General features: G+C 47.7%; 1 protein-coding gene across 1 annotated transcript; it reads right to left on the reverse strand.

Annotated features, from left to right (window-relative positions):
• Window positions 1-21,173: 21,173 nt before the first annotated feature.
• On the reverse strand, window positions 21,174-22,958 carry LOC140219070 (uncharacterized metal-dependent hydrolase YcfH-like). The gene is made up of 3 exons (XM_072288940.1): window positions 22,864-22,958; window positions 22,018-22,144; window positions 21,174-21,308 (listed from the first exon to the last, which is right to left on the reverse strand). The coding sequence occupies exons 1-3, from the start codon at window positions 22,956-22,958 to the stop codon at window positions 21,174-21,176; spliced, it is 357 nt and encodes a 118-aa protein (XP_072145041.1).
• Between the last annotated feature and the right edge of the window lie 4,208 nt (window positions 22,959-27,166).

Below are 27,166 nucleotides of genomic sequence, written 5' to 3' on the forward strand. Positions count from 1 at the left end.
CCCAACTATAGATCGGGGAAAAAAGGCTTTTTTTCTTCCTCCAACATGTAAAGTAATTGCATCTGTAGCTGTTTTTTTATTGCAAGTGAATGCAAGAGCAGTAGATCACAATTGAAATTCATCTCTACTGAAGCTACCATGCTAATGTAACTCAGTGCAAGCTAGTGGAGTGCGGTGATCATGTGTACTGTAATGAAATGAGGCATTTCATGTTTGTTTATGCTGCTGCCAAAAACCGCAAAGGTCAACAACCTTCGATTCAAGATTTGAAGTATAGAGAATGCTTAGGCTGCACGCTGCGTTGGAGCTTCAGAGCATAGTGATAACACTGGATTATCTGCAGTATGTGGACTGCACAATAAATTTACTGCCTCGTAGTTTGAGACGCAGGCACGAGAGAAATAAAATGGAGCACTTAATTTGAAATTGCAGCAGCTGCACCCTATGAAAAAGGACATACTCTTCCATAAATTGAAGGAGATAAAGTTCGTTTGGCAGTGAACACTAAGTATCAGTTATTCATAGCAAACACTGGTTGTTTTTACTGAACACTGTACATGAAACTGGGAAAGTGCAATAACTTTAACTTTAATGGGAACGGGTCTTAACGAAACCTTTTAAAAGGATAAAATATCATAATGAAAAATGTCCCAACAGCTGCATCTGCAGAAAGGTCTGCATATCGCCAGCCGTCCTAGACAATATAAAAGACAAATGGAAGTTGGCCGCTACATGTGCCCCTATTCCTGTGTAGTGTGTATCCACACACAAGAGAATGCACAAAAGTGCTCTATTTTGCCCAAAAAAAGGAAATATGTTGCATTCTAAAAGAGTAAAACTGATCAAAATGCCTTTCCCAGGAATAAAACGGCAGACGAAATGCTAGACTCTTAACCATGCTAGGATGATCTGCAACTCTACACAAACAAAAATAAGCAGTTCAGTTCTCACAGGGGCTGCGATGATGTTAGCAGGAACTGAAAATAGTCCACAATTCCCCTCTATCGCTTCCTGCAATGTTTTAGAAGAGCGAGTAGGAATTACGTGGCTGAGTGGGCCTGCACATGCTTCAACATGTGGTAGGCCCAGTTGCATGAAATTAGTTTCTCGGGAGCATGACATGCCATGTGAATAAGTAACGAGGGCCTATAAGAAGCTCTGTATGGGCACATAGTACACTGATATGATTTTTCTCTGCTGTGCGTGTTCACACGGTCTTTGAGTGTTTGCTTTTCTCCATACTTCTTTGTACAGACAGTAACAGCGAAAGACTTCTCTCTACCATGAGTCCTCTGCAAGTGTTTTTTGAAATAGTACACATCTTTTGATTGGTAGGGACAAAGGCAGACATTGGTTAGCTTTCATTACTGTGCTCGGATGTGAAGTTTTTAAAATGCAATAACTGCACTAACAATACTAAGTCTAGCCAAAAGTACTTCTATAAAGAGACTGACTATATCTATGTGAGCAAAGAAAATGCAATAACCAACAACTACAGAGTGCAACTTTACTAAAAACACCGCTCACCAACTGCGTCTAAGACAAGTGTAGCAGCATTTGCTGGAGCCATATTTTCCAGACAGAGAAAAACTTGCTTTAATTTAAATGTGCTGTAATCATTGCTTAATGAATAATTTCTCTGGCTTATGTTTACAGGACATGCAGCTCAGATTTTTTCACCTGTCGTGTGGTGTATGTTATCGACAGTTACTGGCTGGCGAACACCGATTTAGAAGGGAGTCGCACACTACGACATAATCTCTCCCCCAACTATATTTGTTGCATTACATTACCATACCATGGGTACAGAAATGGTAACAAACAAGCAAAGTGAGAGCCAATTGATGTTCTCCCATGTGAATGCATTAAAAGAACACTAAATGTGCCTACAATAAAATCATCACTACACCAAAAGAACTTCTTAATATAAAGGTTAAATCATAAAGCAAGGCTACTGGGAATGTTTGCACCATCTTTTCACTGTATGCCTTGCTTTACTTTCACATTTGCAGCCTGTCATCTTGCTGTTTCTTTCTTCTTTACTTGTTTGTAGAAGTGCATCCAAAAGAAATAGTTACATTAAGCTAACCAAAATTAAAACTGAATTCTTGCACTCAAATGTGATGACAACATTCATTGCAGGAATATACTGCAAAATATGCTTCACAATTGTGAAATATGATAAAGCGTGGTGCAACTACTGCTCAAGAGTAACCGGTTGTCTGCCAAAATGTGAAACATTCTTTCTAGTCAATAATATGTAGCTTTAAGTAGGTGCAAACAAATCAGTGGACTTATGGACAATGTTCCATGGTGTGCACTGCACTTTGTGGTATGCCACCAACGTGTGGCCAAATTTTTTTTCAAGAGGGAAAAAAGCATTTCTTCCTTTGACTCTGTTTCACTGATCCCTTGTGGATTCTAGGCAGCGTGCAAGAAAAAATTACCATTCCCTCCGTTTGGTTACTAAAGATTGCCTATGCAGCAATGTTGCTCCCAGGAGTCGGGTGATCTTTCCCAGGCCTGGAGGAAGACAACAGGGTGAAAACATTGGTTCAAAAAATGGGGGACAGCCACACTTGCCTCACCAGCCCTAGGGACAGGACCATCTTTTTGCGGGATGAAAGAAAAGGGCATTTTGTATGCTTTCTACTTTTTTAAAATCCTTTTCAGTCTAACTAAAGCTTACTTGAAATGTTCAACTATGCTCAACCCGCTATCTAGCTGATTAGCTGACGCTTTTATCCTGTTAAGTGCGATCTGCAAGGCCAGGAAAGGCAAACCAAGATTTGCGTTAAACTACACTACAGCGTAGCCATCATGCCATAATGCGATAGATCCCAGATTGTGCTTTGGTTACAAAGCTACGTTGAGCATAGTTTGCTTACTTGGCATGATGTTTTGCAACTGAGTCACGAAATCATGTGTCTGATCACGACAGCTGTACTTTTATGGAAGACACAAAAAAATATAGTGGTTGTTTTCCTCAATATACTGGCATTTATAAAATTAGCACTTTAATAAAATACGTAGTAGCTGAAGAACACTACGCTATGCAAAACGTAGTTAGAGTGGGAGCAAACATTTCCTTGTTTCCTTCTTTCTCTAGAGCAGAAGCGACCAAATGAAAACTCAGCTATTCTAGCTAGTGTATAGCAGATGACAAAGATGATTTCCCCAGCTGATTTTACCAGAGCACCTTTCGCAGCACTACATACTATCTGTTGCACATGAGACTGAAGGTCTCGCAGCTGAAACATCCTTCTGAGCTCTTTATGAAGCATTATATGTATTCAACTTGCTGTATTATGGCTTTGAGCCATCTCTCTCAGAAGCATTAGAACATGTATACATAGGTGTATTCATGGGTAACACATTTAACCCTATATACCCGATCACGAACTCAAGAAATGAGGTTGAGGATCTGAACTCAACCTCATGATTAAGTTGAGGTGAGGTGAGGTCGATGCGAGCCTTTGAAGCTTGAGGTATGATCTCCTCAATACTTCACCCTCGCTGGATGAGGTTGAGTGGGGTTTTCAAATCTGATTGGAACCTGCATTCAAGTCAAGCATTCTGAGGTCATTGGCCCATCTCTGTTTGGGTGAACTCCATGAACCATTCCTTGGCCGAAAATTCAAAGAGAACTTGTGCAGTTGCCGCAGCCTATTGCATTAGCTCAGTTTTATCATTTCACCACGTAGGTGAACTTTATTTAATATTGCTGCTTTTTTTCAATCTACGTTTACAGTGCGAAGGCACAGATGGTTGTTTCGTGGGTAAAGCTAGTACTGATTCTTTAGGCTGTCACCGAGGGTAGCAATGTGGCCTCTTGAAGCCACTTGCTTTACAATTCCAGCATCATCAAACATCTGCCTCATAGTAAAGAAATTGCGTTTGGCGGTCTGGTACAGCTTCCCCAGCAGCACAGAGGTGTGGTCAGCTCCTGGTTGGGCCAGTTCCCACATATGCTCCTTAGGGCCCTAATAACTCTGAGGTTTGCATGCACAGTGAACCACTGCCTATTACCCAATGATTGGACACTTGTTTCAAAGCGAAACATTCTTTGTCCAGCTCACCCTGGTTTTGCATTTGTCCATCAGTATCTCACCAGATATATTTGTGGATATATGCACAACAGAGGTTGTGCATAATCAAACAATAAATCATGACACAAAGATGTATGAGGGCGAATCTGAAAGTCTTTGCCCCTATTTTTTTATTAGCTAAAATAAGGTACGTACAGGTAATTACAGGTATACATACTATTTTACGTACCTTACACTATTTTTTCACATGGTCTCCACACCATTTCAGACATATGCTACTAAAGATGACAAAGCACAATTCTGCTTTTATACTTGCACTATTGTTTCAACAGTGTCTCGACACCGCCGAAATTCCAGACGAATGGAAACTGGCACATGTCATATCAATATATAAAACCGGCGACAAAAACAAGCTAACAAACTATAGGCCTATATCCCTTACGTCTGTTGTATGCAAACTATTTGAACACGTATTATCTTCTCAAATCATGCAGTACATGGCTAGCAACCACATTCTATTCGCAAACCAGCATGGTTTTCAACGAGGCCGGTCATGTGAATCCCAGCTTCTTGAACTAACTACAGACATTCACCTTAACCTTCACGAACTCACACAAACTGACGCCATATTTATAGATTTTGCTAAAGCCTTTGACCATGTGGCTCATAACCGCCTCATATATAAAATGAACCTGATTAATGTTGACGAAAAAGTAATAAACTGGGTTAAAGAATATTTAAGTAACAGACGACAAGCTGTCGTAATCAATAATGTCCGTTCGTCATTTCAACCTGTTCAGTCCGGTGTGCCTCAAGGTTCCGTTTTGGGACCCACTCTATTTTTAATTTATATAAATGATATTAATCAGGATATAGACTCAGAAATCCGGTTATATGCCGACGACTGCGTTCTGTATCGGCCATTAAAATGTAAGGGTGATTGTGATAAATTACGAAGTGGCTTGAACAGGATTGAAAGATGGTGCTCAGACTGGCAAATGAGCGTAAATACCTCGAAAACTAAACTTATGAGATTTACTACTTGCAGTGAAATTACGAAACACACATACTTTCTTAATGGTGAGGCTCTAGAAACTACAGAATCATTTAAATATCTAGGTGTTCATCTTTCTCCGACTTTGTCTTGGCATAATCACGTGGGTTGTATTGTTTCCGCTGCATGCAAATCTCTTGGCTTCATTCGTCGAACGCTTCGTCAGGCTAATAGTGATACTAAGCTTCTTGCATATACCACCATACTTCGTTCAAAGATTGAGTATGCCTCATTTATATGGAACCCGCACCAAACGCATCTTATAAACAAATTAGAATCTTTTCAGAACAAGGCAGCGCGATTTATTACAGGTAACTATTCACAACATTCAAGTATCACCAAAATAAAACAGGACCTAGGACTCATCCCATTGCAGACTAGAAGAAAGATATCTCGGCTAACTTTCTTCCATCAGCTTTTTCATAACCCAAATATATTCTCTCAGGCACACATCTTTTCAGCCAAAAGAAAATTCTCACGAATTGATCACGAATTTGAGGTTGAACAACCATTTGCACGTACTAAACTATTGCAGTTTTCATGTCTGCACTTAGCCATTTCGGAATGGAATCATCTCCCAAGTAATGTAGCCGAAATAACTGACCATATTCTATTCAAACAAGCACTTAATGAAACATTCGTGAATTAATAACATTAACATTTCTTCCTACCTTTCTTCAGATGTCATATTATTGTTTGTATAATGTAATAAATATTGGCGTATCATGTTGTCGAATTAGAAGTGATGTAAAGGTTGTATAGCATGTACTACTTCATATAAGGATATTCGACTTACAATGTATATCGTATATCATTGTATATTGTATATCAATTGTTCTCCTCCCCTATGTAATGCCCAAGCTGGGCCTTTAGGGTAAATAAATGAAAAAAAATATGTTCCATCGCAGCACTAAATTTGAGAAGGCATTGTCGCACAGACAGTGACGCATGTGGCCTTACCGAATGCTTATTGTGATGCAAGTCTTCACGGCCTTTCGTGAACTCGCAACACCACCACCTCACACTTCTCAAAAAGAGACACCTTTTCCCATACATGGGCTGCATTTCCCTGTGGATTTTGACGGGCATTCGTCCCTTGCTCCACAGAAAATGAATCACGCTTTCTTGCTCGTACACAGTGTACGTGAAAGCAAAACCTCCATCTTCAACAACTGACAGCAGCACTGCGCCATGGAGCTACTGGCAATAAGGCCGGGCCAGTCCAAGAAATGTCCACTACTGGGAATGGCTATGTTGACTTCACATTTACAGCCGTAATTTGACAAAAGAAAATTTTAAAATAGGGACAAAGACTTTCGTATTTGCCCTCGTATATATAATGTTGCCTCATGGCTATCTCTAATGCACACAGACCTCTTATGAAATAGTATGCAATATTCAATAGCTTGTTTGAAATCTTAAAGTGAAAGCTTTACTGGCTGCGAACTTGCGATTTCGCCGTGGCGACCGTGCTCCGAGGAGGCACATATGGCGTCACAATGCGCGCCTTGCAGCGGATATTTCTCTCTCTCTCTCGCTCCCTAGTCACTACTACGCATGCGCCACTAGTAGTACCGAGCCACAGGTGTTCCGCCGCTGCGCAGCGCCGCGCCTTTCCGCTTACGCCGTTTGGTATGACGTCACACCGCGTTCCTCGACGTTACTCTCGCCTCCACTCGCTTCGCCAGCTGCGTCGCATGCCTGATAACATGTCGGAGGATTGAAAAGGAGAGCTTGTGTGCGCCGAAACCACAGGTGAGGCGGCAGTATGGACGGGCAGCAGGAGGACGCCTGGAATTGACATTGGAATGAGAAGAAGAGGAAATGAATCGCCCGGGAAACAGACGAACAGCGCGCCGAACAACTGGCTAAACGCCGCAACATAGCTAGACAACCAGACTAACCTGGACTTGCAATCAAGATTAACCAATGCTAACCATGCTATGCCTTAGCTTTCGCTACATATATCCTGGCACAGCCGATCTAAGCCACTGCCATTGTTATATTTGGCATAGCCGTATTCCTGGTTCATTGTCATGTGTACGTTCCCATTCCTGGCCAATACCCCAGAACATCTTATTAATTAAGATTACATCTTATTAAGATTACAAGTCTACATCTTATGTGCCATAATATGTAGACTTGTAATCAAACAAGGAATGTCGCTGGAGCGAACGTTATGACAAGGGCGCTTGCCTTCGTCAGGGCAGCAACTGCTTTACTTAGCGGCATTTTTATGTATGTTTCATACATGAAAATGCTGCTAATGAAAGAATTTGCTGCCCAGATGCTGCACTACCCTTGCCGAAATGTTGGCTTCAGCAACGTTCCTTGTTCTACCACTTCAAACCTCTGTCTTCCTGTGAACTTCTATCTTGTTTGAATACTACATATGTGTCATAATTCTCTACGCATACATCTCTCCTCACCATTCTTCTACTGAAAGGATAGTACACCGCGTTTATCCTCACGACATCACTTAGTTAACATCTCATGGTGCACATCTGCCTAAATTGTTGTTGTCCTTTGGCATAGCTTATGAATGGTGTAGTGCGTAAACACTGCATGGCATTATGCACGTGGTCACGTTACATAAATGAAGGCAACTGCACCCATTGCATTTATAATAGTCATATTATTACTTAATAGTATACCAATAGTATTACCAATGACCATTGTATGTCATACTTTAGCACAAACAACGCTTCAATACTAGCCTAGCTGAAATCGAGAAAAAGCGCTGTCCATGGAACATAGTATCACAAAAACTTTTTAAAAGTTTTGTAATACTGGAGATCCTGGAAAGTGATCACGATGGCATAGGAAGTAATGACGTTGATGGATCGACGAAGGCAGTATGATGACATTCCTGAAATGATGGCGGTGGTACGACACGATGACGACAATGAAGTGACAACCATGGCATGATGAGCGTCGGGTGACGAAGCTGGAATGACGACGGTCAAACGAGCACGACGGCGTCACGACCACATACCTTGTGGCAATTTGGATCACTGGGTCAATGTAAAGGGCTAGGTGCTCCATAGATAAATAGATTCAAAGTCCCTGAGGTAGGCAAAAAAGAAAAAAAAGATTCTAAGCACATTAAAATGCTCAGTGTTTTTCCACTCTGTGAAGAAGGATGACCAGCGAAACTGTTTATGTGGGCCCCTTAATGGTGAATTGCACCTCCGCCGCGGGTCGGCCCGGCATCGCATTATCTTCGGGATCGGCCCACGTATGGGTAATGCTTAACGCCTGCTTCACGTCCGCCGCGGGTCGGCCCGGCATTGCACTATCTTCGGGATCTGCCCACGTATGGGCAGTGCTTAACGCCCGCTTCACGTCCGCCGCGGGTCGGCCCGGCATTGCACTATCTTCGGGTTCGGCCCACGTATCGGTATTGCTTAACGCCTGCTTCACGTCCGCCGCGGGTCGGCCCGGCATTGCACTATCTTCGGGATCGGTCCACGTATGGGCAGTGCTTAACGCCTGCTTCACGTCCGCCGCGGGTCGGCCCGGCATTGCACTATCTTCGGGTTCGGCCCACGTATCGGTATTGCTTAACGCCTGCTTCACGTCCGCCGCGGGTCGGCCCGGCACTGCACTATCTCCGGGATCGGCCCACGTATGGGCAGTGCTTAACGCCTGCTTCACTTCCGCCGCGGGTCGGCCCGGCATTGCACTATCTCCGGTATCGGTCCACGTATGGGCGGTGCTTAACGCCTGTTTCACGTCCGCCGCGGGTCGGCCCGGCATTGCACTATCTTCGGGTTCGGCCGACGTATCGGTATTGCTTAACGCCTGCTTCACGTCCGCCGCGGGTCGGCCCGGCATTGCACTATCTTCGGAATCGGCCCACGTATGAGCAGTGCTTAACGCCTGCTTCACTTCCGCCGCGGGCCGGCCCGGCATTGCACTATCTTCGGGATCTGCCCACGTATGGGCAGTGCTTAACGCCCGCTTCACGTCCGCCGCGGGTCGGCCCGGCATTGCACTATCTTCGGGTTCGGCCCACGTATCGGTATTGCTTAACGCCTGCTTCACGTCCGCCGCGGGTCGGCCCGGCATTGCACTATCTTCGGGATCGGTCCACGTATGGGCAGTGCTTAACGCCTGCTTCACGTCCGCCGCGGGTCGGCCCGGCATTGCACTATCTTCGGGTTCGGCCCACGTATCGGTATTGCTTAACGCCTGCTTCACGTCCGCCGCGGGTCGGCCCGGCATTGCACTATCTTCGGAATCGGCCCACGTATGAGCAGTGCTTAACGCCTGCTTCACTTCCGCCGCGGGCCGGCCCGGCATTGCACTATCTTCGGGATCGGCCCACGTATGGGCAGTGCTTAACGCCTGCTTCACGTCCGCCGCGGGTCGGCCCGGCATTGCACTGTCTTCGGGTTCGGCCCACGTATCGGTATTGCTTAACGCCTGCTTCACGTCCGCCGCGGGTCGGCCCGGCATTGCACTATCTTCGGGATCGGCCCACGTATGGGCAGTGCTTAACGCCTGCTTCACGTCCGCCGCGGGTCGGCCCGGCATTGCACTATCTTCGGGTTCGGCCCACGTATCGGTATTGCTTAACGCCTGCTTCACGTCCGCCGCGGGTCGGCCCGGCATTGCACTATCTTCGGGATCGGCCCACGTATGGGCAGTGCTTAACGCCTGCTTCACGTCCGCCGCGGGTCGGCCCGGCATTGCACTTTCTTCGGAATCGGCCCACGTATGAGCAGTGCTTAACGCCTGCTTCACTTCCGCCGCGGGCCGGCCCGGCATTGCACTATCTTCGGGATCGGTCCACGTATGGGCAGTGCTTAACGCCTGCTTCACGTCCGCCGCGGGTCGGCCCGGCATTGCACTATCTTCGGGTTCGGCCCACGTATCGGTATTGCTTAACGCCTGCTTCACGTCCGCCGCGGGTCGGCCCGGCATTGCACTATCTTCGGGATCGGCCCACGTATGGGCAGTGCTTAACGCCTGCTTCACGTCCGCCGCGGGTCGGCCCGGCATTGCACTATCTTCGGGTTCGGCCCACGTATCGGTATTGCTTAACGCCTGCTTCACGTCCGCCGCGGGTCGGCCCGGCATTGCACTATCTCCGGGATCGGCCCACGTATGGGCAGTGCTTAACGCCTGCTTCACTTCCGCCGCGGGTCAGCCCACGTATGGGGAGTGCTTAACGCCTGCATCACCTCCGCCACGGTTTGGCCCGGCATTATTTTCGGGATCGGCCCACGTATGGGGAGTGCTTAACGCCTGCATCACCTCCGCCGCGGGTCGGCCCGGCATTGCACTATCTCCGGTATCGGCCCACTTATGGGGAGTTTTTTTGCTTACAACGACACGAAAATTTCCTTGGACGGTAGAGGTATACAGCTTCGCTGTAAAACTTGCAACTTACCTAACAATTATTGTCGCGACGAGAATGAGGGTCTGAAGTTCTCTCGGTTTCCCAATCTTCTCATGAGCCTTGTGTTAAGTCAACAACGTCTCACATCACGTTTTCCGTGCGGTATGTTGAAGAGCGTCTTGCTTTTGCCGGATCAGTTCCAGCATCCGAAGGGGCTGTAGCTCATGACGAGTATCACCGCGAAACAGCGTCGTTCTCCAACACAGCATTTGAGATTACGACGCACGCAACCAATGACACAACCAGTGGCGTAGCTAGGTCGTCTGGCACCCGGGGCCCATTGGTCTTCTGTCCCCCCCCCCCCCGTGATGTAGTCGAGGAAAGCGAGGATATCGACAATTTCCGCTTTCAGCACCAGTACAGCCGCCTTGGATACCGCGCACGTTCCCCGGGTCCCCCTCTCCTTCACTTTCTTTCCCAGAGATCGCGAATGCAGCAAATATAGACGCTGTTTTTCCTGCGCCAAATAACGCAGGGTGCTGCAGTGCTAACGTGTGATAAGCCCATGTGTACATCTTCTGTCAGACTGTAAGGCTTGGCAGCCAATACAAATGCGGCATCGTGAAAAATATGGCTCACGTCACAAGTAACAAAAAAATATCTTTATAATAAAGTTTTAATTACCAATTTTAGCGGTAATATTGCATTTGCAAAATTGAAGCCCGACATTCATATCTCGCCCAACAACTTCACAAAAATCGTCGTAGGTACTAAGGCACGCAGTATTTTGTCTGTGGGCAGCCCTGAACGAAAACGAAAATTAAATTGTTTGTCAGTGACGCTGATCTCCCCACCCTATTAGACAATGCTACCTGCTTCCCCGCTGCGCGGGTGCCAATGCTATGCCAATTACGAGTTCTCTTCATTCTGATCAATAAAGCCTTGTTTTCATTTGCTGCTATATGGACAAACGTGATTATACCAGCTGCGGTACCACCGCAAGATTGGGAACAGAATAGAGCACGCTTCGCGTCGATTCTTGGCGTCACCATCAAAAAAAAGAAAGAAAAGGCCGCGATGAAGCACGCCCCAGCGAAAGCTTGCACTACTGTTGGTCTACACTCGCAATGGAGAGGACTAATGGACCAACGTCACTGGTCCACTATTTCATATTTCTTTCGCTGCTGCCATATACTGGGCGCCGCCCGCAGTGCCAAAGTACTGTAGGTTGTAGCACCCAAAACGATTTTGTTTAAGAAGTTTTTGTTGAATTAATAATATGACTTTGAGTCCTCAATTCTCGAATTGAAGTGCTTCCTCTATAAGTACTAATTACGGGATTATTGAGGATATAGTTATTACTTACTGCCATATTTTTCGTGCTACCGAGTTCCTAGTAATCACAAAAACTTCATAGAATCTCGATCGGGAAATATCCTTACAAAATTCACCTTTTTTTGTTATAAAATTCTGTGCAGCTGATACAGACACTGTACTTGTGACATGAAGACCCACAACAACAGCAGTTTTCTAAACTTCCGAGGGTAAGAAGGAAAGCGTGAAACATAACGGCAGGTTTTGCAGCGGCTTCTCGGAGCGAGCGGGAGAGGGGAAGTAAAAGCGAGCCGGACATCGCGGCGGGCCCGCGACTACAGCCTGTCGAGTCATACGCCACCAAACTCTTCGGCCGAACGGAGTCTGAAGACGATCCAGAGAATCCCATTCGCGACGTTTGACGACCCCACTTATGCAACGTCGCTCTCATCGAACGCTTCACCGCTGGTTGAACGCCCTCTTGCTGATGTCTTTGTTCGTCTTCGCTGCGCGTTCTGAATGGAAGTGGGACCCAAGAGCCCCAACGCCTTACAACGCCTCACTGTATGTTTAGCGACTGCTGCTCCCAGCATGAACTCATAGCACGAGCGCACCCCACATGAAACGTTCCGCTAAGGTGCCAAGTTTAGCGACCATTTCGCGAATTAAATATTTAGCCCGCACATTCGTGCAATTATTTCGTGGGCTGTTGCTAGAGTTGCAGCCGACAATTCTGCGGCGCAACGCATCGAGTGCATGAGCTCGGGCTACTGGATACCGGAGCATTCTTTGCAATTTGCGCCCAGTCAAGCCGGCGGAAAGAAGGGTGTCTTCAGGCGTATATGACACCCCCCCCCCCCCCCCCCCGCTGGCCCCTTGCACCCGGGGCCCACGGCCCCCCGGCCCCCCCTGTTGCTACGCCAGAGGACACAACTAAACCGCACGGAACAGCCACAGCTCGCCGCCAAACTATATGGCCAACCCGGCACAAAAGAAAACAGCGAACGTGACAGCAGTAGGCCAATCCGTGGCGAGTTAAGGGCAGGGATGAAATGCGGGGAGTCGTTCGCGGCATTTTTGAAAGTATGTCTCTTTATATTCTATGGTACGAAGTTTGAGACGTTGCAGCCGTCTCATTGCTGGAGATTATTTATTTTATTTTATGGCTGCTGCGGAGGACTAAATCTAAGAGCGCGAAACACGAGTGACGGAGCTGAACGCCACACGAGAGGTTTGTGGTCTGCGTTCAGCTCAGTCTCTCTGCATTTGGCGCTCTTTCATTTATCAGTGCATTACTAACACCCACAACTTCGGTGGCATAACCACTGATACCGAAAATGAAGATAACTAGAATAAAGGTAATGACAGACAGACAAAGAACTTTATTTACAAGGTCCTGAGATAAAGATAACTAGAATAAAGGTCTCTAACTCTAGAGGCGAAGTTGCACATAAGTAGCTGACAAACCTCATCCCTCCCGCACACCGATTATATATGGTGTGCGCACCGCCGTAAAAAGCAGCTCAGGTAAAATTTATACGTGTTGCAGCTTAACGATGTCTTTACGGCCAAATATAGCAACACGGACACACGTGTAATAACGAGGGCTCGTTCCATCCCCATTTTTCTGGCCATGTGCTTTATTGCGCTATATAGACTTTGCAGCGTTTATATATATATATATATATATATATATATATATATATATATATACACCGCGATATGTTATTTGTGCTGCCTTTTTCCCTGCTTGGTCATCTCGATCGCCGTGTGCTCTTAGCCTAACACGATCGAGATGAGTGCAATAAAGTTATTTTCTGTTTCACGCAGTGGTGGACTCCTCAGGTCACATACGCGCTAGTGGTTCAATCCGCACCAGAAGCACCGAAACAGCGGAAGAGGCGGCTATCGCTCTGGCAATAGCCTCCACACATTGTCATTGACATTATTAGCGATTCCAAAGCAGCAGTACGCAATTTTGCGAAAGGTCGGGTCTAGGCTCCCGTAAAACACATACTAGACACCAACCAACACCCACGACCAATCCAGATCATTTGGGCACCAGCACACTCCTCCCTACCCGGCAACGATGCCGCCCACACCGCCGCTCGAGGACTCGCCAACCGAACACCCGACGCTTTTGCAAGGCTCACTATGGCTTACGGGTATACATTCGTTTAGCTTCGAATGTACGCCTGCATGTAGTGATTTGTTTTGTGGTGATTAACGTTTTTGACGTCCCGAAGCGACTAAAGCTATGAGGGAGGTCGTAGTGGATGGCTCCGGATAACTTTATTTAGGTCTCCTGGGGATCTTTAACGTGCACTTTGATCCTATAGCTGTATACATACGTGGGCCGGTAAATTCCTTGGTGGAGTTTCGTAATTCTCGCGCGGGAGCGGTAGCGCTGCGCCAGAAGTTGGCGCTTCTGCGTGATTGTATTTCTCTATTAGATTTTATTTTTTAGTTGTAACAACGTGTCATTATTTCGTATTATTGACGGCACCTCCAGGGCACCAAAGCAGCAACGGGAACACTTGTAAAGTCACGTGCTCTTCAGAAGCCTTTGTTAGCCGTTACATGCGCCCTCCTAGAGCAGTACTTGTAAAAAAAAAAAAAAAAAGAGTATATCGTCGCGATTACCAAAGCGCCCCGCGACTGCTGCAACATACCGAGCCCGCGCTAGCCACCCTACCCGCGCGAGGAGAGTTACAGCACACCAACGAGGAATCTCTCATCCACGGGCCTATTGTATTTCGCCTCCATCCTGGCTGCTGCCAGACGCGCCCTCAATATTGGAGGCATGAGCAGCGGCTACTCGCACGTTTTGTGTGCAAGATTATAATGGTCGAGAAAGGCCGCAAAGGAGCGCAGGCCCGCTGATAAGGATTAACATTTTTACTGCTTAACGCTAACATTTTTATGCGTCCGATTAAGTAAATGGGTATCGCATGCGTCACATGCACTGTATGTGAACTTACGAAACCACGTATACACATACTTTCATGCTGTAAAAACCTGAAACTCTGGTAATTACGCGCGTTTTGAGCACACCGCGTCGTGTTTCAGCAACACGAACTCTCAACGTGCGCGTGCTTTACGTCCTAAATAATGGTCCTTTTCTCTATTTTTCCCGACTGACGAAGCAAGATCTCGATTTGCGGGGGACTTTTGCGGGAGCGATTTGCGGGAGCTTTTGCGGGGGACTCCACTTTACTCTGCTCTAGGGTGCCTGGGTGGCGGCGAGGGAGAGACCATTCGGCACCCTACTCCGCTCGACGGAACGAGGGATCCCTGAGCTAAATTTAGATTCTGCCTTTCGTGCGGCGCTGCGCTGCCGTCTCTGCTCGCCCGCTCATACCGCTGGCCCATAAACCTGAACTCTGTGCTATCGGCGACGTCTTTGAGTGTGTTTCGTGTCCTGAAAGAATTGCCGTCGTCTCACCGCCACCTCATAGAGAAAGAAATTTCAATATGGCCACCTTGTTAAGAGCTTCTATGCGATGCCCATTGTTATATCCGAATACTCCGGCGTAATGCGGCCGTTCGGCATAGCGCGGGTGCGCGAGCGCGATGCAATCTGTTGATAAGATCAGTGGTTGCACTGGGCGGCCGGTCCGCGCGCCTATCGGCGTGCCGGTGATGTTGCGCTTGTGCGCTGGCTATAAAAACCCAACAGTCCATCTCTGTGTGCCGTCTTTAGTTGCCCCTTGCACTGAGACGCCAGTCGATGCGTCAAATAAAGCAGTAAGCCCTTGCTGCCAAGATCGCCTTGCTTCCGTCCGTTCAAGTTCAACAATGGCGGCCGAGAATGGGATTGGTTCAACGCAGCGAATAGAGACGATGACAAGTGGAAAATCAACTACCGTGACGGGGTCTTGGTTCACCTGCCGCAATTTTCACCGGACAAGCATGGAGAACAGTGACTTCGAAGTCTACGTCCAACGCTTCGACTCATTCGCAACTGCTTAGACACGCCAACGAAGCAGCAGTTGCTCCTGACGCTTATTGGAGAGGCCTTGTTTATCCTGCTTCAAAACCTGCTTTTCCCGAAGACTCCTGTGGAAGCCAGCTTCGAAGATGTTGCAAAACCCTGCAAACTCACTCCGCACCCAGGCGCTCCGTTGTAGTGGAAAGGTACAAGTTCTACCGTATAGCGACCGACGCCAAGGTAAAGGCATCAGTGTCTTTGTCGCGGAACTGAAGAAGATATGGCAGCCACATGACACGTCGGTGCATTTCTTCAAGAGGCGATTCGGGACCGCCTCATTGTGGGACTACACAGCGACGACATCCGCTGCAAGCTCCTCGCGACGGAAGACGGGACCTCACCGTCGAAAAGGCTTACAGTTCAGCGTTGGGGATGGAAGCAGCCCAAGGACAGAGCAAGGAAGTGCGCAGGAACGACGCAGCATCAGGCAGCGCCGTTGCCACTGAACACGTCAACGGCTACGAAAGTCTGCAGTACCAGGTGAAAAGACCTTTCCCGCCGCCAAGGACGAATTTACGTGTGCTAGATGTGGTAGTGTACATGGCGGGAACAAGTGTCCGCGTTTATTTAGCAAGTGCTTCAAATGCTCGGAAACAGGACACTTGGCGAAAATGTGCAAAACCAAGAGTAGCTCCGTAACAAGCGTAGACGCTGCCAATGATGAAACTGTGTTGTTCGTAGTGGAAGCAACGCCGAAGGCGGGGGCGTATTTTGTGCGCGTATTGATTGACGGCAAACAGGTCGAGATGCCAGTCCACACGGGGCGGCAGTCTCGATAATGAGTGAACGCGAGCTTCGGAAAATGTTTCCGCACAAACATTGTGGAAAGGCAAACGTAAGGTTAACAGCCTACAATGGAAGCTCCATTCCAGTAATAGGGCGAGTTGAACTTCGGGTAATCTACGAAAGAAGGACGCTGCCCAGCCAATTTTTTTGCAAAGCGAAGCCGGTGCCTTAAGCACTTAACGGAAGCGTATAAACGGAGCTCACAATTTTGGAACGGGGCCGCGCTTCGGAATGGGCAACTTCCGTATAGTTAGTTATGAAAGACGACAAAAGTGTGACACTTTGCGGTTATTTTCGTGTGACTAAATCTGCATCTGAACATATATTACTATCCGGTCCCATTGCCTGAATATATTTTTTACGACTGTAGCAGGTGGTAGTTTTCACTGTTCTAGATTTGTCAAAAGCACATCTGCAACTCGAGCTTGCATGAAGAGCATTCGCAGGAAATTCTGACGGTGAACACGCACCTCTGCTTGTTTCGGTTCAGATGTGTTGCTTACGGCGTGGCAAGCCCATCTGTATTGTTTGTCATTCACGGACCGTATCGTAAAGGTGATTCGGAAACCCCTTGCTATCCTAGACGACGTTCTGATTGCGGGCAGAACGCGAAAGGAATACGCAGAAAACACTCGTGTCCTAGAGCAGCTCAGAAGCACAGTATTCGCACGAATGTCAATAAATGCAATTTTTTTTAAAAGCAGCATCAGATATCTCGGGCACGCGATAAGCGACAAAGGGCTGAGGCCGACAAAAGGAAAGTTTGAGGCCATACTGATAGCGCCAGAGCCACAGCACGAAAGAACTACGGGCTTTCTTGGGTCTTTTGAACTTTTACGCAAACTTCTTGCGTGTCTTGTGAGAACGCTGTAACACATGCAAAAATAGCCAAGAAAGGAAAATGAATGGAACTGGTCCCAAGAAAGCAAAAAAAAAAATCTTTCAATGTTGCAGAATTGCGTCTCTGCAGAGATGCTGTAATATAGAGCTGTAGGATTCAGCAAAGCCTCCGAGACTAATGTGATGCGTCAGCGCATAGCGTATATGGCGGCCGTTATCTCTCATGTTGTCAACGGTGAAGACGCTTCTTGAACGGCAAGTGCAGAAGAAACTATGCGCACATTGAAAGAGAAGCGCTTGCAATCGCGTTTGGCATGCAGAAATTTCTTAAATATTTGTACCGCCGACAGTTTACTATCTTGACGGACCATCGACCGCCCACCTACATTTTCTACCCAAAGAAACATGCAAGCTGCGTTGCAGCTGCCAGAATGAACCGCTGGTGACATTTTCTTGCCAGCTATCGGTATACGATTGAGTACCGGAAAGGTGGGTCGATTGGCAAATGCAGACGGTTTGTCAAGGATACCTTTGCCCCGGGAGCCGAGGAGGAAGCCGTGGACTTTTTAGTCCATTTTAGAGATGCCACTGACCTCTAAAGTAGGCAAAGAAACTGATAAAGACCAACTCAGAATGGTTCGCGAAATGACGGGCCAGCGTTGGCTGAAAGCAGTCGACAAAGCTCTGTTCTATCGGAAGGTTTGAGCTTTCCTTAGAAATGAAGTCTTCTGTCTAACAACCGCGTGGTAATTCGCAGTTCATTGCGGAATAGATCTCTACTGCACGAAGAACACCCTGGTTTTAACAATATGAAAATGCTGGCGCGCGGCATTGTATGGTAGCCTGACATTGACAAAGACCTTGAGGAGTGTGTCTCAAGAAATGCAAAATTTGTGACAGCGTCCGGGTTTCGGTTCCGGCCGCACTATTTACTAAATACCGCCTAATTAATACTGACACGTGTACTTATATTTCACGGGCGACCACATTCGCCGGCTAACACATGTTATCGCACAGCGCTGGACGCGTCTGCATGTATCCGAAGTTTCTGGAAAGTTATCGATGCTTCTATCCGCTGTTTGTTGTCGCCGAACCTTGTGTTATCTGATTTCATCGCGTGACTCGAATGTTGTAGAACTTTGTGGAAGGCATGCGGGTCCCAGCGATTAGTCTGGAACATTCGATGGCTGCTGTATAAAAACCGACGCACTTGACCCGCTGAGCAGATTTTCGACGATCGCCGACTGTGTTCGCCGCTATCGTTGTGCTTTAAGTGTAGCCTGTTTTGTGGGCACAGGTTCGCCCAATAAAAGCTAGTTTTGTCTTTCACAGTACTGCTACTGTGTTCTTTGGCGTCACTACCACGTGACAATACACTTTTACTCACTGGTGGGCTTCAGCGCTGCCACGACTGCACTTGAACATTCACCGGTGTACACACAACACTTGCACATCTACAAAATTTGTACAATTTCCTCGCTGCTGTACTTGTACTTGAATTTACTCGCTGCTGTACTTGAACACTCCCAGGAATATATACGGCACTTGCACATTTAAAAAATACCGCCTGAAGAATACACATATTTACTCGCTGGCCTGGTCCAGCGCTACCACGACTTCATTTAAACATTAACTCAACATTGAACTGCAGCGTCGATCCGCGCTGCAGATTTTCATTGCGACATTAAATTTTCAAAAAGAGAAAAGGACATCACGGCAACTTCCATGAGTTTCCAATTAAATGAAAGACGCGGGGACGTGGCCTACGGAAATTTCTAGTTGCCGTTGTAGCATGTTAATTGAATATGAAAGACGGGGCGTGAGGGTGAGGTGAATATGAAAGTGAGGGGGGTGAGTAGATTTGCTGTATCGCTGTCTGGTTAACCGCTATAAAGTTTTCGCTTTTTCTCGCACTGCATCGGGGATGTTTTTAACGGGGATCCTGCGCACGTTGTATATAGTCGGGTGCCCACGCGGTTGGCCATCCCTGGATGTGAATGTGCGAGACGGCGGGATACCTTCAAATGATTGTTGAATGAATACGCCAAATGTCACTCCATGCGTTTCCAGCTAGGTGACATATATCACAGATGAAGTACCGTTCTTCTCACAGTAGTAGTATTATATGCTTCATTAACAAACATGCATGTCTATATCCCTATCAGCAGAAAATCCCCTCCTGCATTATATACTACTGCTAACCCTTACTCGACTATTGTTTCCCAGTAGACTGCTAACGGGGCACAGGACACACTTTCGTAACAGTTCATAGCAGGGTAGACCATGACGAAACCCATCGCCGCCTTCTCGAGGTTGCGAGGTCGCGAAAAGGAGCCACAATAACTGCAATAACCGCTACACAGAAAACGTTAATGTTATGCAAGGCAGTTACTACAGTCGTGTTTTCAAATGGGAATGTGCTTTGCTAACACAGCTTTGGGGGCGCCCCTTGGTACGACTGTGTCTAACCATGGACTCACCTTGAAAAGTACGCTTGCAACGCGAATTTCGCATGCAGGTTTTTCATAATGAGCCATCCATATTTCTCTGTACCTCACGTTCGCCCATACCGCTACAAACGACGTCATTCCTTCTTTGAGGTATCAATATTTTTCGATTCTGAAGCGTAGGATATATTTAGAGCCATACATGAAAAATGCCATGTACTCGATTATAAATAACATGGCGATTCTCGTACTTGAATGCTGACTCTTCCGTCGTTAAATTATCAACGTGGTCGAGAAACGATTGTGAGAAGAAAATTCGTTTCATCCGAACTACGAGAGACTGGGGATCACTCGTTGCCGCTGGCCCAGTCTTACCAATTACGATGAACTGTGCCGGCTACGTTCGCTAAGTCTAACGAGCTTTTGGATTGGGCACGAACATGCGATGCCGCTCGCAGCTTCTACAACGGCAGCGACGCCTGAATTAGGCGTAAGCATTAACTAGTGCACTCCAATGTAACGCACATATAATAGACTTTTAGCGTGTCCGGTATTCGGGCAAGCGCGGGCAGTTTTCCGGTTTAGCGGGGGCGTCGACGTGAGCGGCCAGATTGGTGGCGCCAGCTGGTGGCGCAAAGCTCAACCACACACAGAGCTAATTACTATATTCTGCTTAGCTGCTGGCGTAAATTTTCGACAGTGGCGTAATCGTGTTCACAATTACGCCGCTGCCAAAAATTTGCTCGAGTGGCGAAGCAGGATATGGTGAGTTACTGCAGTTTTAGCTCTGCGTTTGTCTGGTTGAGCTCTACAACACCAGGCAGCTTCACCGCTCACGTTTACGCCCCGACCATCCGGTAATCCGCCCAAACCGCTCCCGTTTACCGGAATAGCGTACAAGCTAAAAGTCTCTAATATATTTAGCGCTTCCGGAAAGATCTGCGCATATTAACCGAATAAGTAAGGGACGCGTGGTCTATGCTGAACTTCTCCTATACTTATTATGATGCATCACCGTAAACGTACTGCTTGACGTGCTAATTGCTACTGCACAAGTGATATACTACAGCTATACGAATAAAAAAAGCTACACGTATATGCTCACTGCGGAGATCAGTAAATAACCCACGTACGTGAATAATTCCTAACACCGAAGTAACCACGACTGGAGTACGACGAACAGAAATAAAGAACATCTCGCGCGAGCAGAGTCTGCAAAATAAACAGCGCCTAGACTAAGCTCCTTTACTTGGCCGATAAGAATAGCCGTAGATGATAATGAAACTTCCGTTTCCTGGAAGGAATTCCGTGTCCATCAGCAGGCGGTCAAGGAGAATCCTGCTGGTTATACCTCGACAACAGGACCCGCGTTGGGAAATTCCACAATACGAGGTTGGGCAAAGGTGTCCAGCCACCGCTGTGCCTCCGTCCAGTCCCCCGTGAAGCAGTGGCGATAGTTGGGCCAATCACCTGGTACCACCTAATTGGATGAGAACACCGGAGCAAACGGTTAGCCCCAGCACGAACGATGTTCCAACAGAGTGGATGTCTTATGAATCTCTAAGGTGGTATTAAGGACAAAGGTGGTGAGGTGCTTCCCGCTACTGAAAACAGACCAGCAGGTAGGAGGCACGCGATAAAGGCCTGTGCTCCTCAAGCAGCGGTATGCTGTAGGCGCTGCATTTGTGACTCTCTCATCACACTACTTCAACAAAAGGACCATTTAAGCAGTACCGAAATAGCTGCTAAGGAGGTTAATGAGGTCCTGTAGATAAAATTTCGTACAACAATTTTATGCCTATTGCAGAATTATAATGGTTCTAGAAAGTAGAACGAAAAAGCGAGAAACTGGGGCAGAGCCATCTTGTACATCAGGCAGCTGCGAGTCACTAGTTGTGCATATTATTTTACCCCGGGTTGTTAATGGTTTCCCAGTAAATACAGAGCAAACTTTGAACATTTCTGGATAACAAAAATGACTTGGGAATATTTGACAATTCGTAGCTACAGGATAACAAAATACACAAAAACACGCGGCCCGTGATGCCATTGACGTCCACCATTGCCAGTAAAAAACAGTGCATACCACCATCGTACAAGTGTCGGGGTGGAAAAAATGTACCAGACTGTAGATAATTCCTATAATAAGGCTTAATTTGGCTAGCAGCTCTGCAGAGAAGCTACCTTACCTCCTTGAGGATTCGCAGGGTATCCTGTGAGGAGTCCCTTGAGTGAACAAGGGGCAGGCGCTCATTCCTTCCTAGCTGCAGCTGCCGCCGAAAGACGCGTTGCTGTAATAGGCGGTCGCATTTGTTCCTGTAACGTGCAAAAATTTAGGTAAGCAATGCGGTAATAAAATTCGCCTCACCGTGAGCCCATCTACTCAATGAAGGGCCTCGTAATTTGTTGATTGAAATAATTTTTTTTTTTGCCTCGCATGCACTTTGAAGCAATCCAAAGAGCTCGAGACCTCGGAGATGGCGTAGAGTACATCTCTTCAATAATCATTATCATGCATGATTAGCTAACAAAAGGACCCACGACGAGTACGAGTGCGATTTTGCATTCCGCACTCAACCACAATGCGCTCACAGTCGCACAATAATAAAGAAGGTGGCTTTCGGCTTCGGCCAGTGATTGAACAACGCTTCCTCAACTTCAAATAGCCATAATTATCTAAAATAATTTCGTCGAGTACTCAACTACAATGTGGTGGTACGATTCACATGCAGAGCCTCATCGCAATCATCTCCACCTATACTAAATTCACCCGCAGTGGTTGCTCAGTGGCTATGGTGTTAGGCTGCTGAGCACGAGGTCGCGGGATCGAATCCCGGCCACGGCGGCCGCATTTCGATGGGGGCGAAATGCGAAAACATCCGTGTGCTTAGATTTAGGTGCACGTTAAAGAACCCCAGGTGGTCGAAATTTCCGGAGTCCTCCTCTACGGCGTGCCTCATAATCAGAAAGTGGTTTTGGCACGTAAAACCCCATCATTTAATTTTTATACTAAATTCATAGAAGACAGCATTCACTTCGTGGAGTAGTCAAGGCCAATTTCTCCCAGGGCGACGACGCTTCGTTGTTCAAGCGCCGCGGTCAGGTCTTCCTCGTCGTAGTGTCGGGCCATGTGCGGATGGCGGAAAAAGGTTCCTCAAACTCCTTCCTCGGACAGGAGAGTCCCTGCCGCACGTGGCGCTGCGTAGATTAAACACAACAGTGTTGAACTGAAATCCCAGTTCGCGTGTACAAAACGCGGTTGCCGCCGAGTTGTGCGAATATATAGTAAAATCGATATGCCAATCTGCGATCATCTTGTTGTTCTATCCATATTGGAAAGATGGAGCAATATTTCGATCATATATATTGTAGGTTAGGTAAGATTCGTGCTCTAATGGCAGCAATTTGCACCTGTAGCTGATGCTGTTCGTCACCCGAGTTCAGAATACCGAATCGACAGGCCAGCAAAGTAACTGTCCACAACGAAACTTGAATGTTAAAGCGAATTTTGGCATTACAATGGGAAACAGGCCAATTTTCGAAAGACATTCCTGTGCTCATGTTAGGACTTAATTAGTGACGGCATGCCCTCACAATTTAAACGCGGACTTTCTCTTTCAAAGTACTATGCCTTTTAAACTCGTCTGAACGCATCAGGTTATCAAAAACAGTACCTTCTTGAACGTGGCTGGGTCGCAGAAGATGGCCACGCATCCCTTGTATCAGTTGGGGAACGTGTGCCGATTCTTCCTCCGGAACTGGGCGTAAGATACACGGTGTCCTCTTTTCGGGAAAAGGAAGTCCAGATGGCAGTGAGTGTAAATGAGACCCACTTCCCGAGGAGGGCCTGTAAGGCCACTGTTTGACCACCGGCGACGGCATGACATCCTCGACGGTGGGATAGGCTGGGAGTACTCCTCCCGTTTGCAGTACGACATTGCTGAGCACGGGAGTCGGTGTCCTGTACGCAGATGACAACATAACTTGTGTTTCACGTGCAAATAACAAAAGTCATCAAAGATGTGTGATAGCGTTATAGTAACTAATGAAGCACAAAAGTTTGAATGAAACTGTCTGAAGCTTCGAAAAGAGCACTGCCGCTAATGTCTTTATTTGTACATTTACGAATACCTGACAGGCCTTCAAGGAGGCATTGCGTAAGCGGTCGACTACGGTTACATCGACGTAAAGAAAGCGTTAAGAAAATGGATCCACGTAACAAACATTAATCACACAAAACAAGACCACGCAACATCAGAAATGTGAATGCAAAAAGTACAATTGAAATGAAAACGAAAAACAGGGAAGCTATACGCGTTTAAACATACTGTTAAATATTACACGCATTTGTCGCAATAGGGGAGCGTGCAGACTTGACAACAGCCATATCGATTGTTGCATCACAGCCATGGAAAGTGCAAAAAAAAAGAAATAAATATTAGAAAACAAAAACAAGGCACACAACACTTGCTCTTCAATCAATGACAAGCTGCCAGTTCAGATAACGAATTAATGTTGCCGAACATCATTATATTTGCCGCTTAGCGTTGGTATACCGATGCGCTAACCTCTTCGTAATGAACTTCAAAGCGCGCCAGTCTGAGATACCAAGTAAAATCTGAAATTAAAGGTATTGACGTATTGACGGTGCTGACGCAATGTGATTTCTGCCCAGTGCTCCAAATGTCAACGTAAAGAAATTCAAATAAGCGCGAGTAAATGGCGCGAGTAACTATGAAACTCTTGCATTGAACAAGCCAGGGCACCAAGGTCCCAGATCTCGTATTAAAGAGGGATGGACAGGCCCTGGTGGTTGATGCACAAGTGGTTGGCGGTTGGACCAGCCTGTCGAATGCCCATGTTGTGAAAACATCCAAATATATGAATGATCGAACAATTACATAAATTAATGTCTGGTTCAAGTAAGCTTATTGTTTCAACAGTCACGATCCGTATAGGGGTACGGGCTAGAGAGTGTCTCAACTCTCCGGGACTTGGGCTTTACGGCCAATGACTTTAAATTTTAACAGTCTACAGGGGGGCTGGCGTTGCTTCACCGTGCACCAACGGATGACCACCATTCACAGTGGGCGAGGAAGGGGGCGGCAAGCACACGTACCCACCAATTAACAGGGTCCTACTGTCCACAATCAGTAGTAAGCTCTCGTGGCCCAGACAACTTGACTGTGTTCCGAGGGAGAGGAAGTTTCCGTGGAACGGAACTCTCCCTGAGAACGTACCTCGGCCAGTCAAGCTATGGTGCCCGAGATATAAGACATTAGTAGCCAAATGCCTCATCTAATTAGTGACGCGCATGAATGGATTAACGAGATTCCCACTGTCCCTATCTACGATCTAGCGAAACCACAGCCAAGGGAACGGGCTTTGCAATATCAGCGGGGAAAGAAGACCCTGTTGAGCTTGACTCCTGCAGGGCGACCCCAACGCAGCACCTCTTCGCGGTGCCGTTCGAGAACGCCGGCCCGCAAGGGCTGCCACCAAAGCCGCCGACGATCAAGGTCCCGTTCCCGGGGCGGCCCGAACGGGGCCGACCAGACGCCAACGGCTGGCTCCAAGGACGGCCGCCGCTGGGAGACGATGGGGGAAGGAGGCAGTCGAAGGTTAAGCGTGGTTAACCAGTGGAATTGCAGGGGCATCCGCACCAAGGAGGCCGTGTTACAACTTCACGTAGATGGGCTCGACCAGAAACCGGATATGATCGCGTTGCAAGAGACGCACGGCAGACCTAGACTCCCGGGATACGTGACCTACACGGATCCCACGGAAGGCGGGACGGCGTTACCGGTGCGCACCAACATAGCAGCCACCGAGCACCTTACGGCGCAAAAGGGCTGCGAACACACGCTGGTCGAGGTTCACACAAGGGTGATTGGCAGTGCCGGGAACCTGTTTGCGATGAGAACATACTGCAGGCCGTCACAAAGGCAGTACGACTTTGAAGCAACAGTGAGCCAGGCGAAGAGGTTGGCGGGGAACAGGCCGCTCCTGGTCCTAGGCGACTTCAACGCCCCTCACATTACATGGTGTTACAAATACCAATTTAAACGAAGCAAGGCTCTAACAAAGGCAATGGAGGACCAAGAAATGGCGCTCCTTAATGAACCAGATGTCGTCACCCGAAAGGGAAACAGTCAACAGGGACACCACATCGGACCTGTCGTGGATGGCGGGCTCCTTGGAAGTGGCCTGGCGGAACGAAGACGTAGACCTGGGCTCCGACCACAACGTCATAAGTATAACGATCTATGGACCAAGGTTCCGGGCGGCCCTCGGCAAAGCCCGGATCACCGACTGGGACCGAATGCGCAAGCACACGGACGAAGAAAACGAGAGCTCTGGGGGAAACGCGGAGGATGGCAGAAATCAAACGTACGCAGAATGGGCGCGAGAACAAAAGATGCGCTCGACAGATTTACTCAAAGTAGTGACAACGATGCAGACGCCCTCGTCGACGCCAAGCTAGCACACTCGCTCACGCGAAGATGGAAGCGTCAACGTCGAAACTAGAAGCTCGTCAAACGCATCGCTATACTCAACAAACAGATCGCTGAATACGCAACCAAGCTGTGCCGAGAGAACTGGATGAGTACATGCGACGGGCTGCGGGGAAAGCTGTCGGCGCGCAAGACCTGGTGCCTGCTCAGACACCTGATCGACCCGTTGAGCAGCAAGACCGCAACCAACCGCAACCTCACCAAAGTGCTGAACGCTTAAGATGGCAACGGCCAAAGGGTCATTGAAGACCTGAAGGCGATCTACTTCAAGACGGAGAGGGCGATTTCCGATACCGGAGGAGTACTGGGGGCCGGAAAATCCGGCATTGGATCAACCGTTCATCGTCACGGAGTTATTAACAGCCATAGACGAAAGTAATAAGACGAGCGCACACGGAACGGACGCCATTACATATAAGCTGCTCAACATGAGTGATGCGGCGGCACGCGGGCTCCTGGGTCACATCAACAGAACCTGGGAAAGCTCAAAGTTGCCCGCAGAATGGAAAGAGGCCGAGGTACGGTTCATACCGAAGCCCGGCAAACCTCTGACGATCGAGAACATGCGCCCGATCTCGCTCACGTCCTGTGTGGGCAAGGTCATGGTACGCATGGTTCTCGGAAGACTTCAAGCCCACCTAGCTGGACGAGAAGTCAGATGCCGGCGACCATGTATGGATTCCGCCAGCACCTGAGCACCCAAGACGTCCTGATCCAGCTACACGAACTAGTTATTAGGAGAGCAACCAGGCACGCGCCCCGGGGTATACTGGCTTTGGACCTCAAGGGTGCCTTCGACAAAATACTGTGTAGCCATGTCTCT

This window comes from Dermacentor andersoni, chromosome 6, assembly GCF_023375885.2.
Source record: "Dermacentor andersoni chromosome 6, qqDerAnde1_hic_scaffold, whole genome shotgun sequence".
NCBI classification, from domain to species: Eukaryota; Metazoa; Arthropoda; class Arachnida; order Ixodida; family Ixodidae; genus Dermacentor; species Dermacentor andersoni.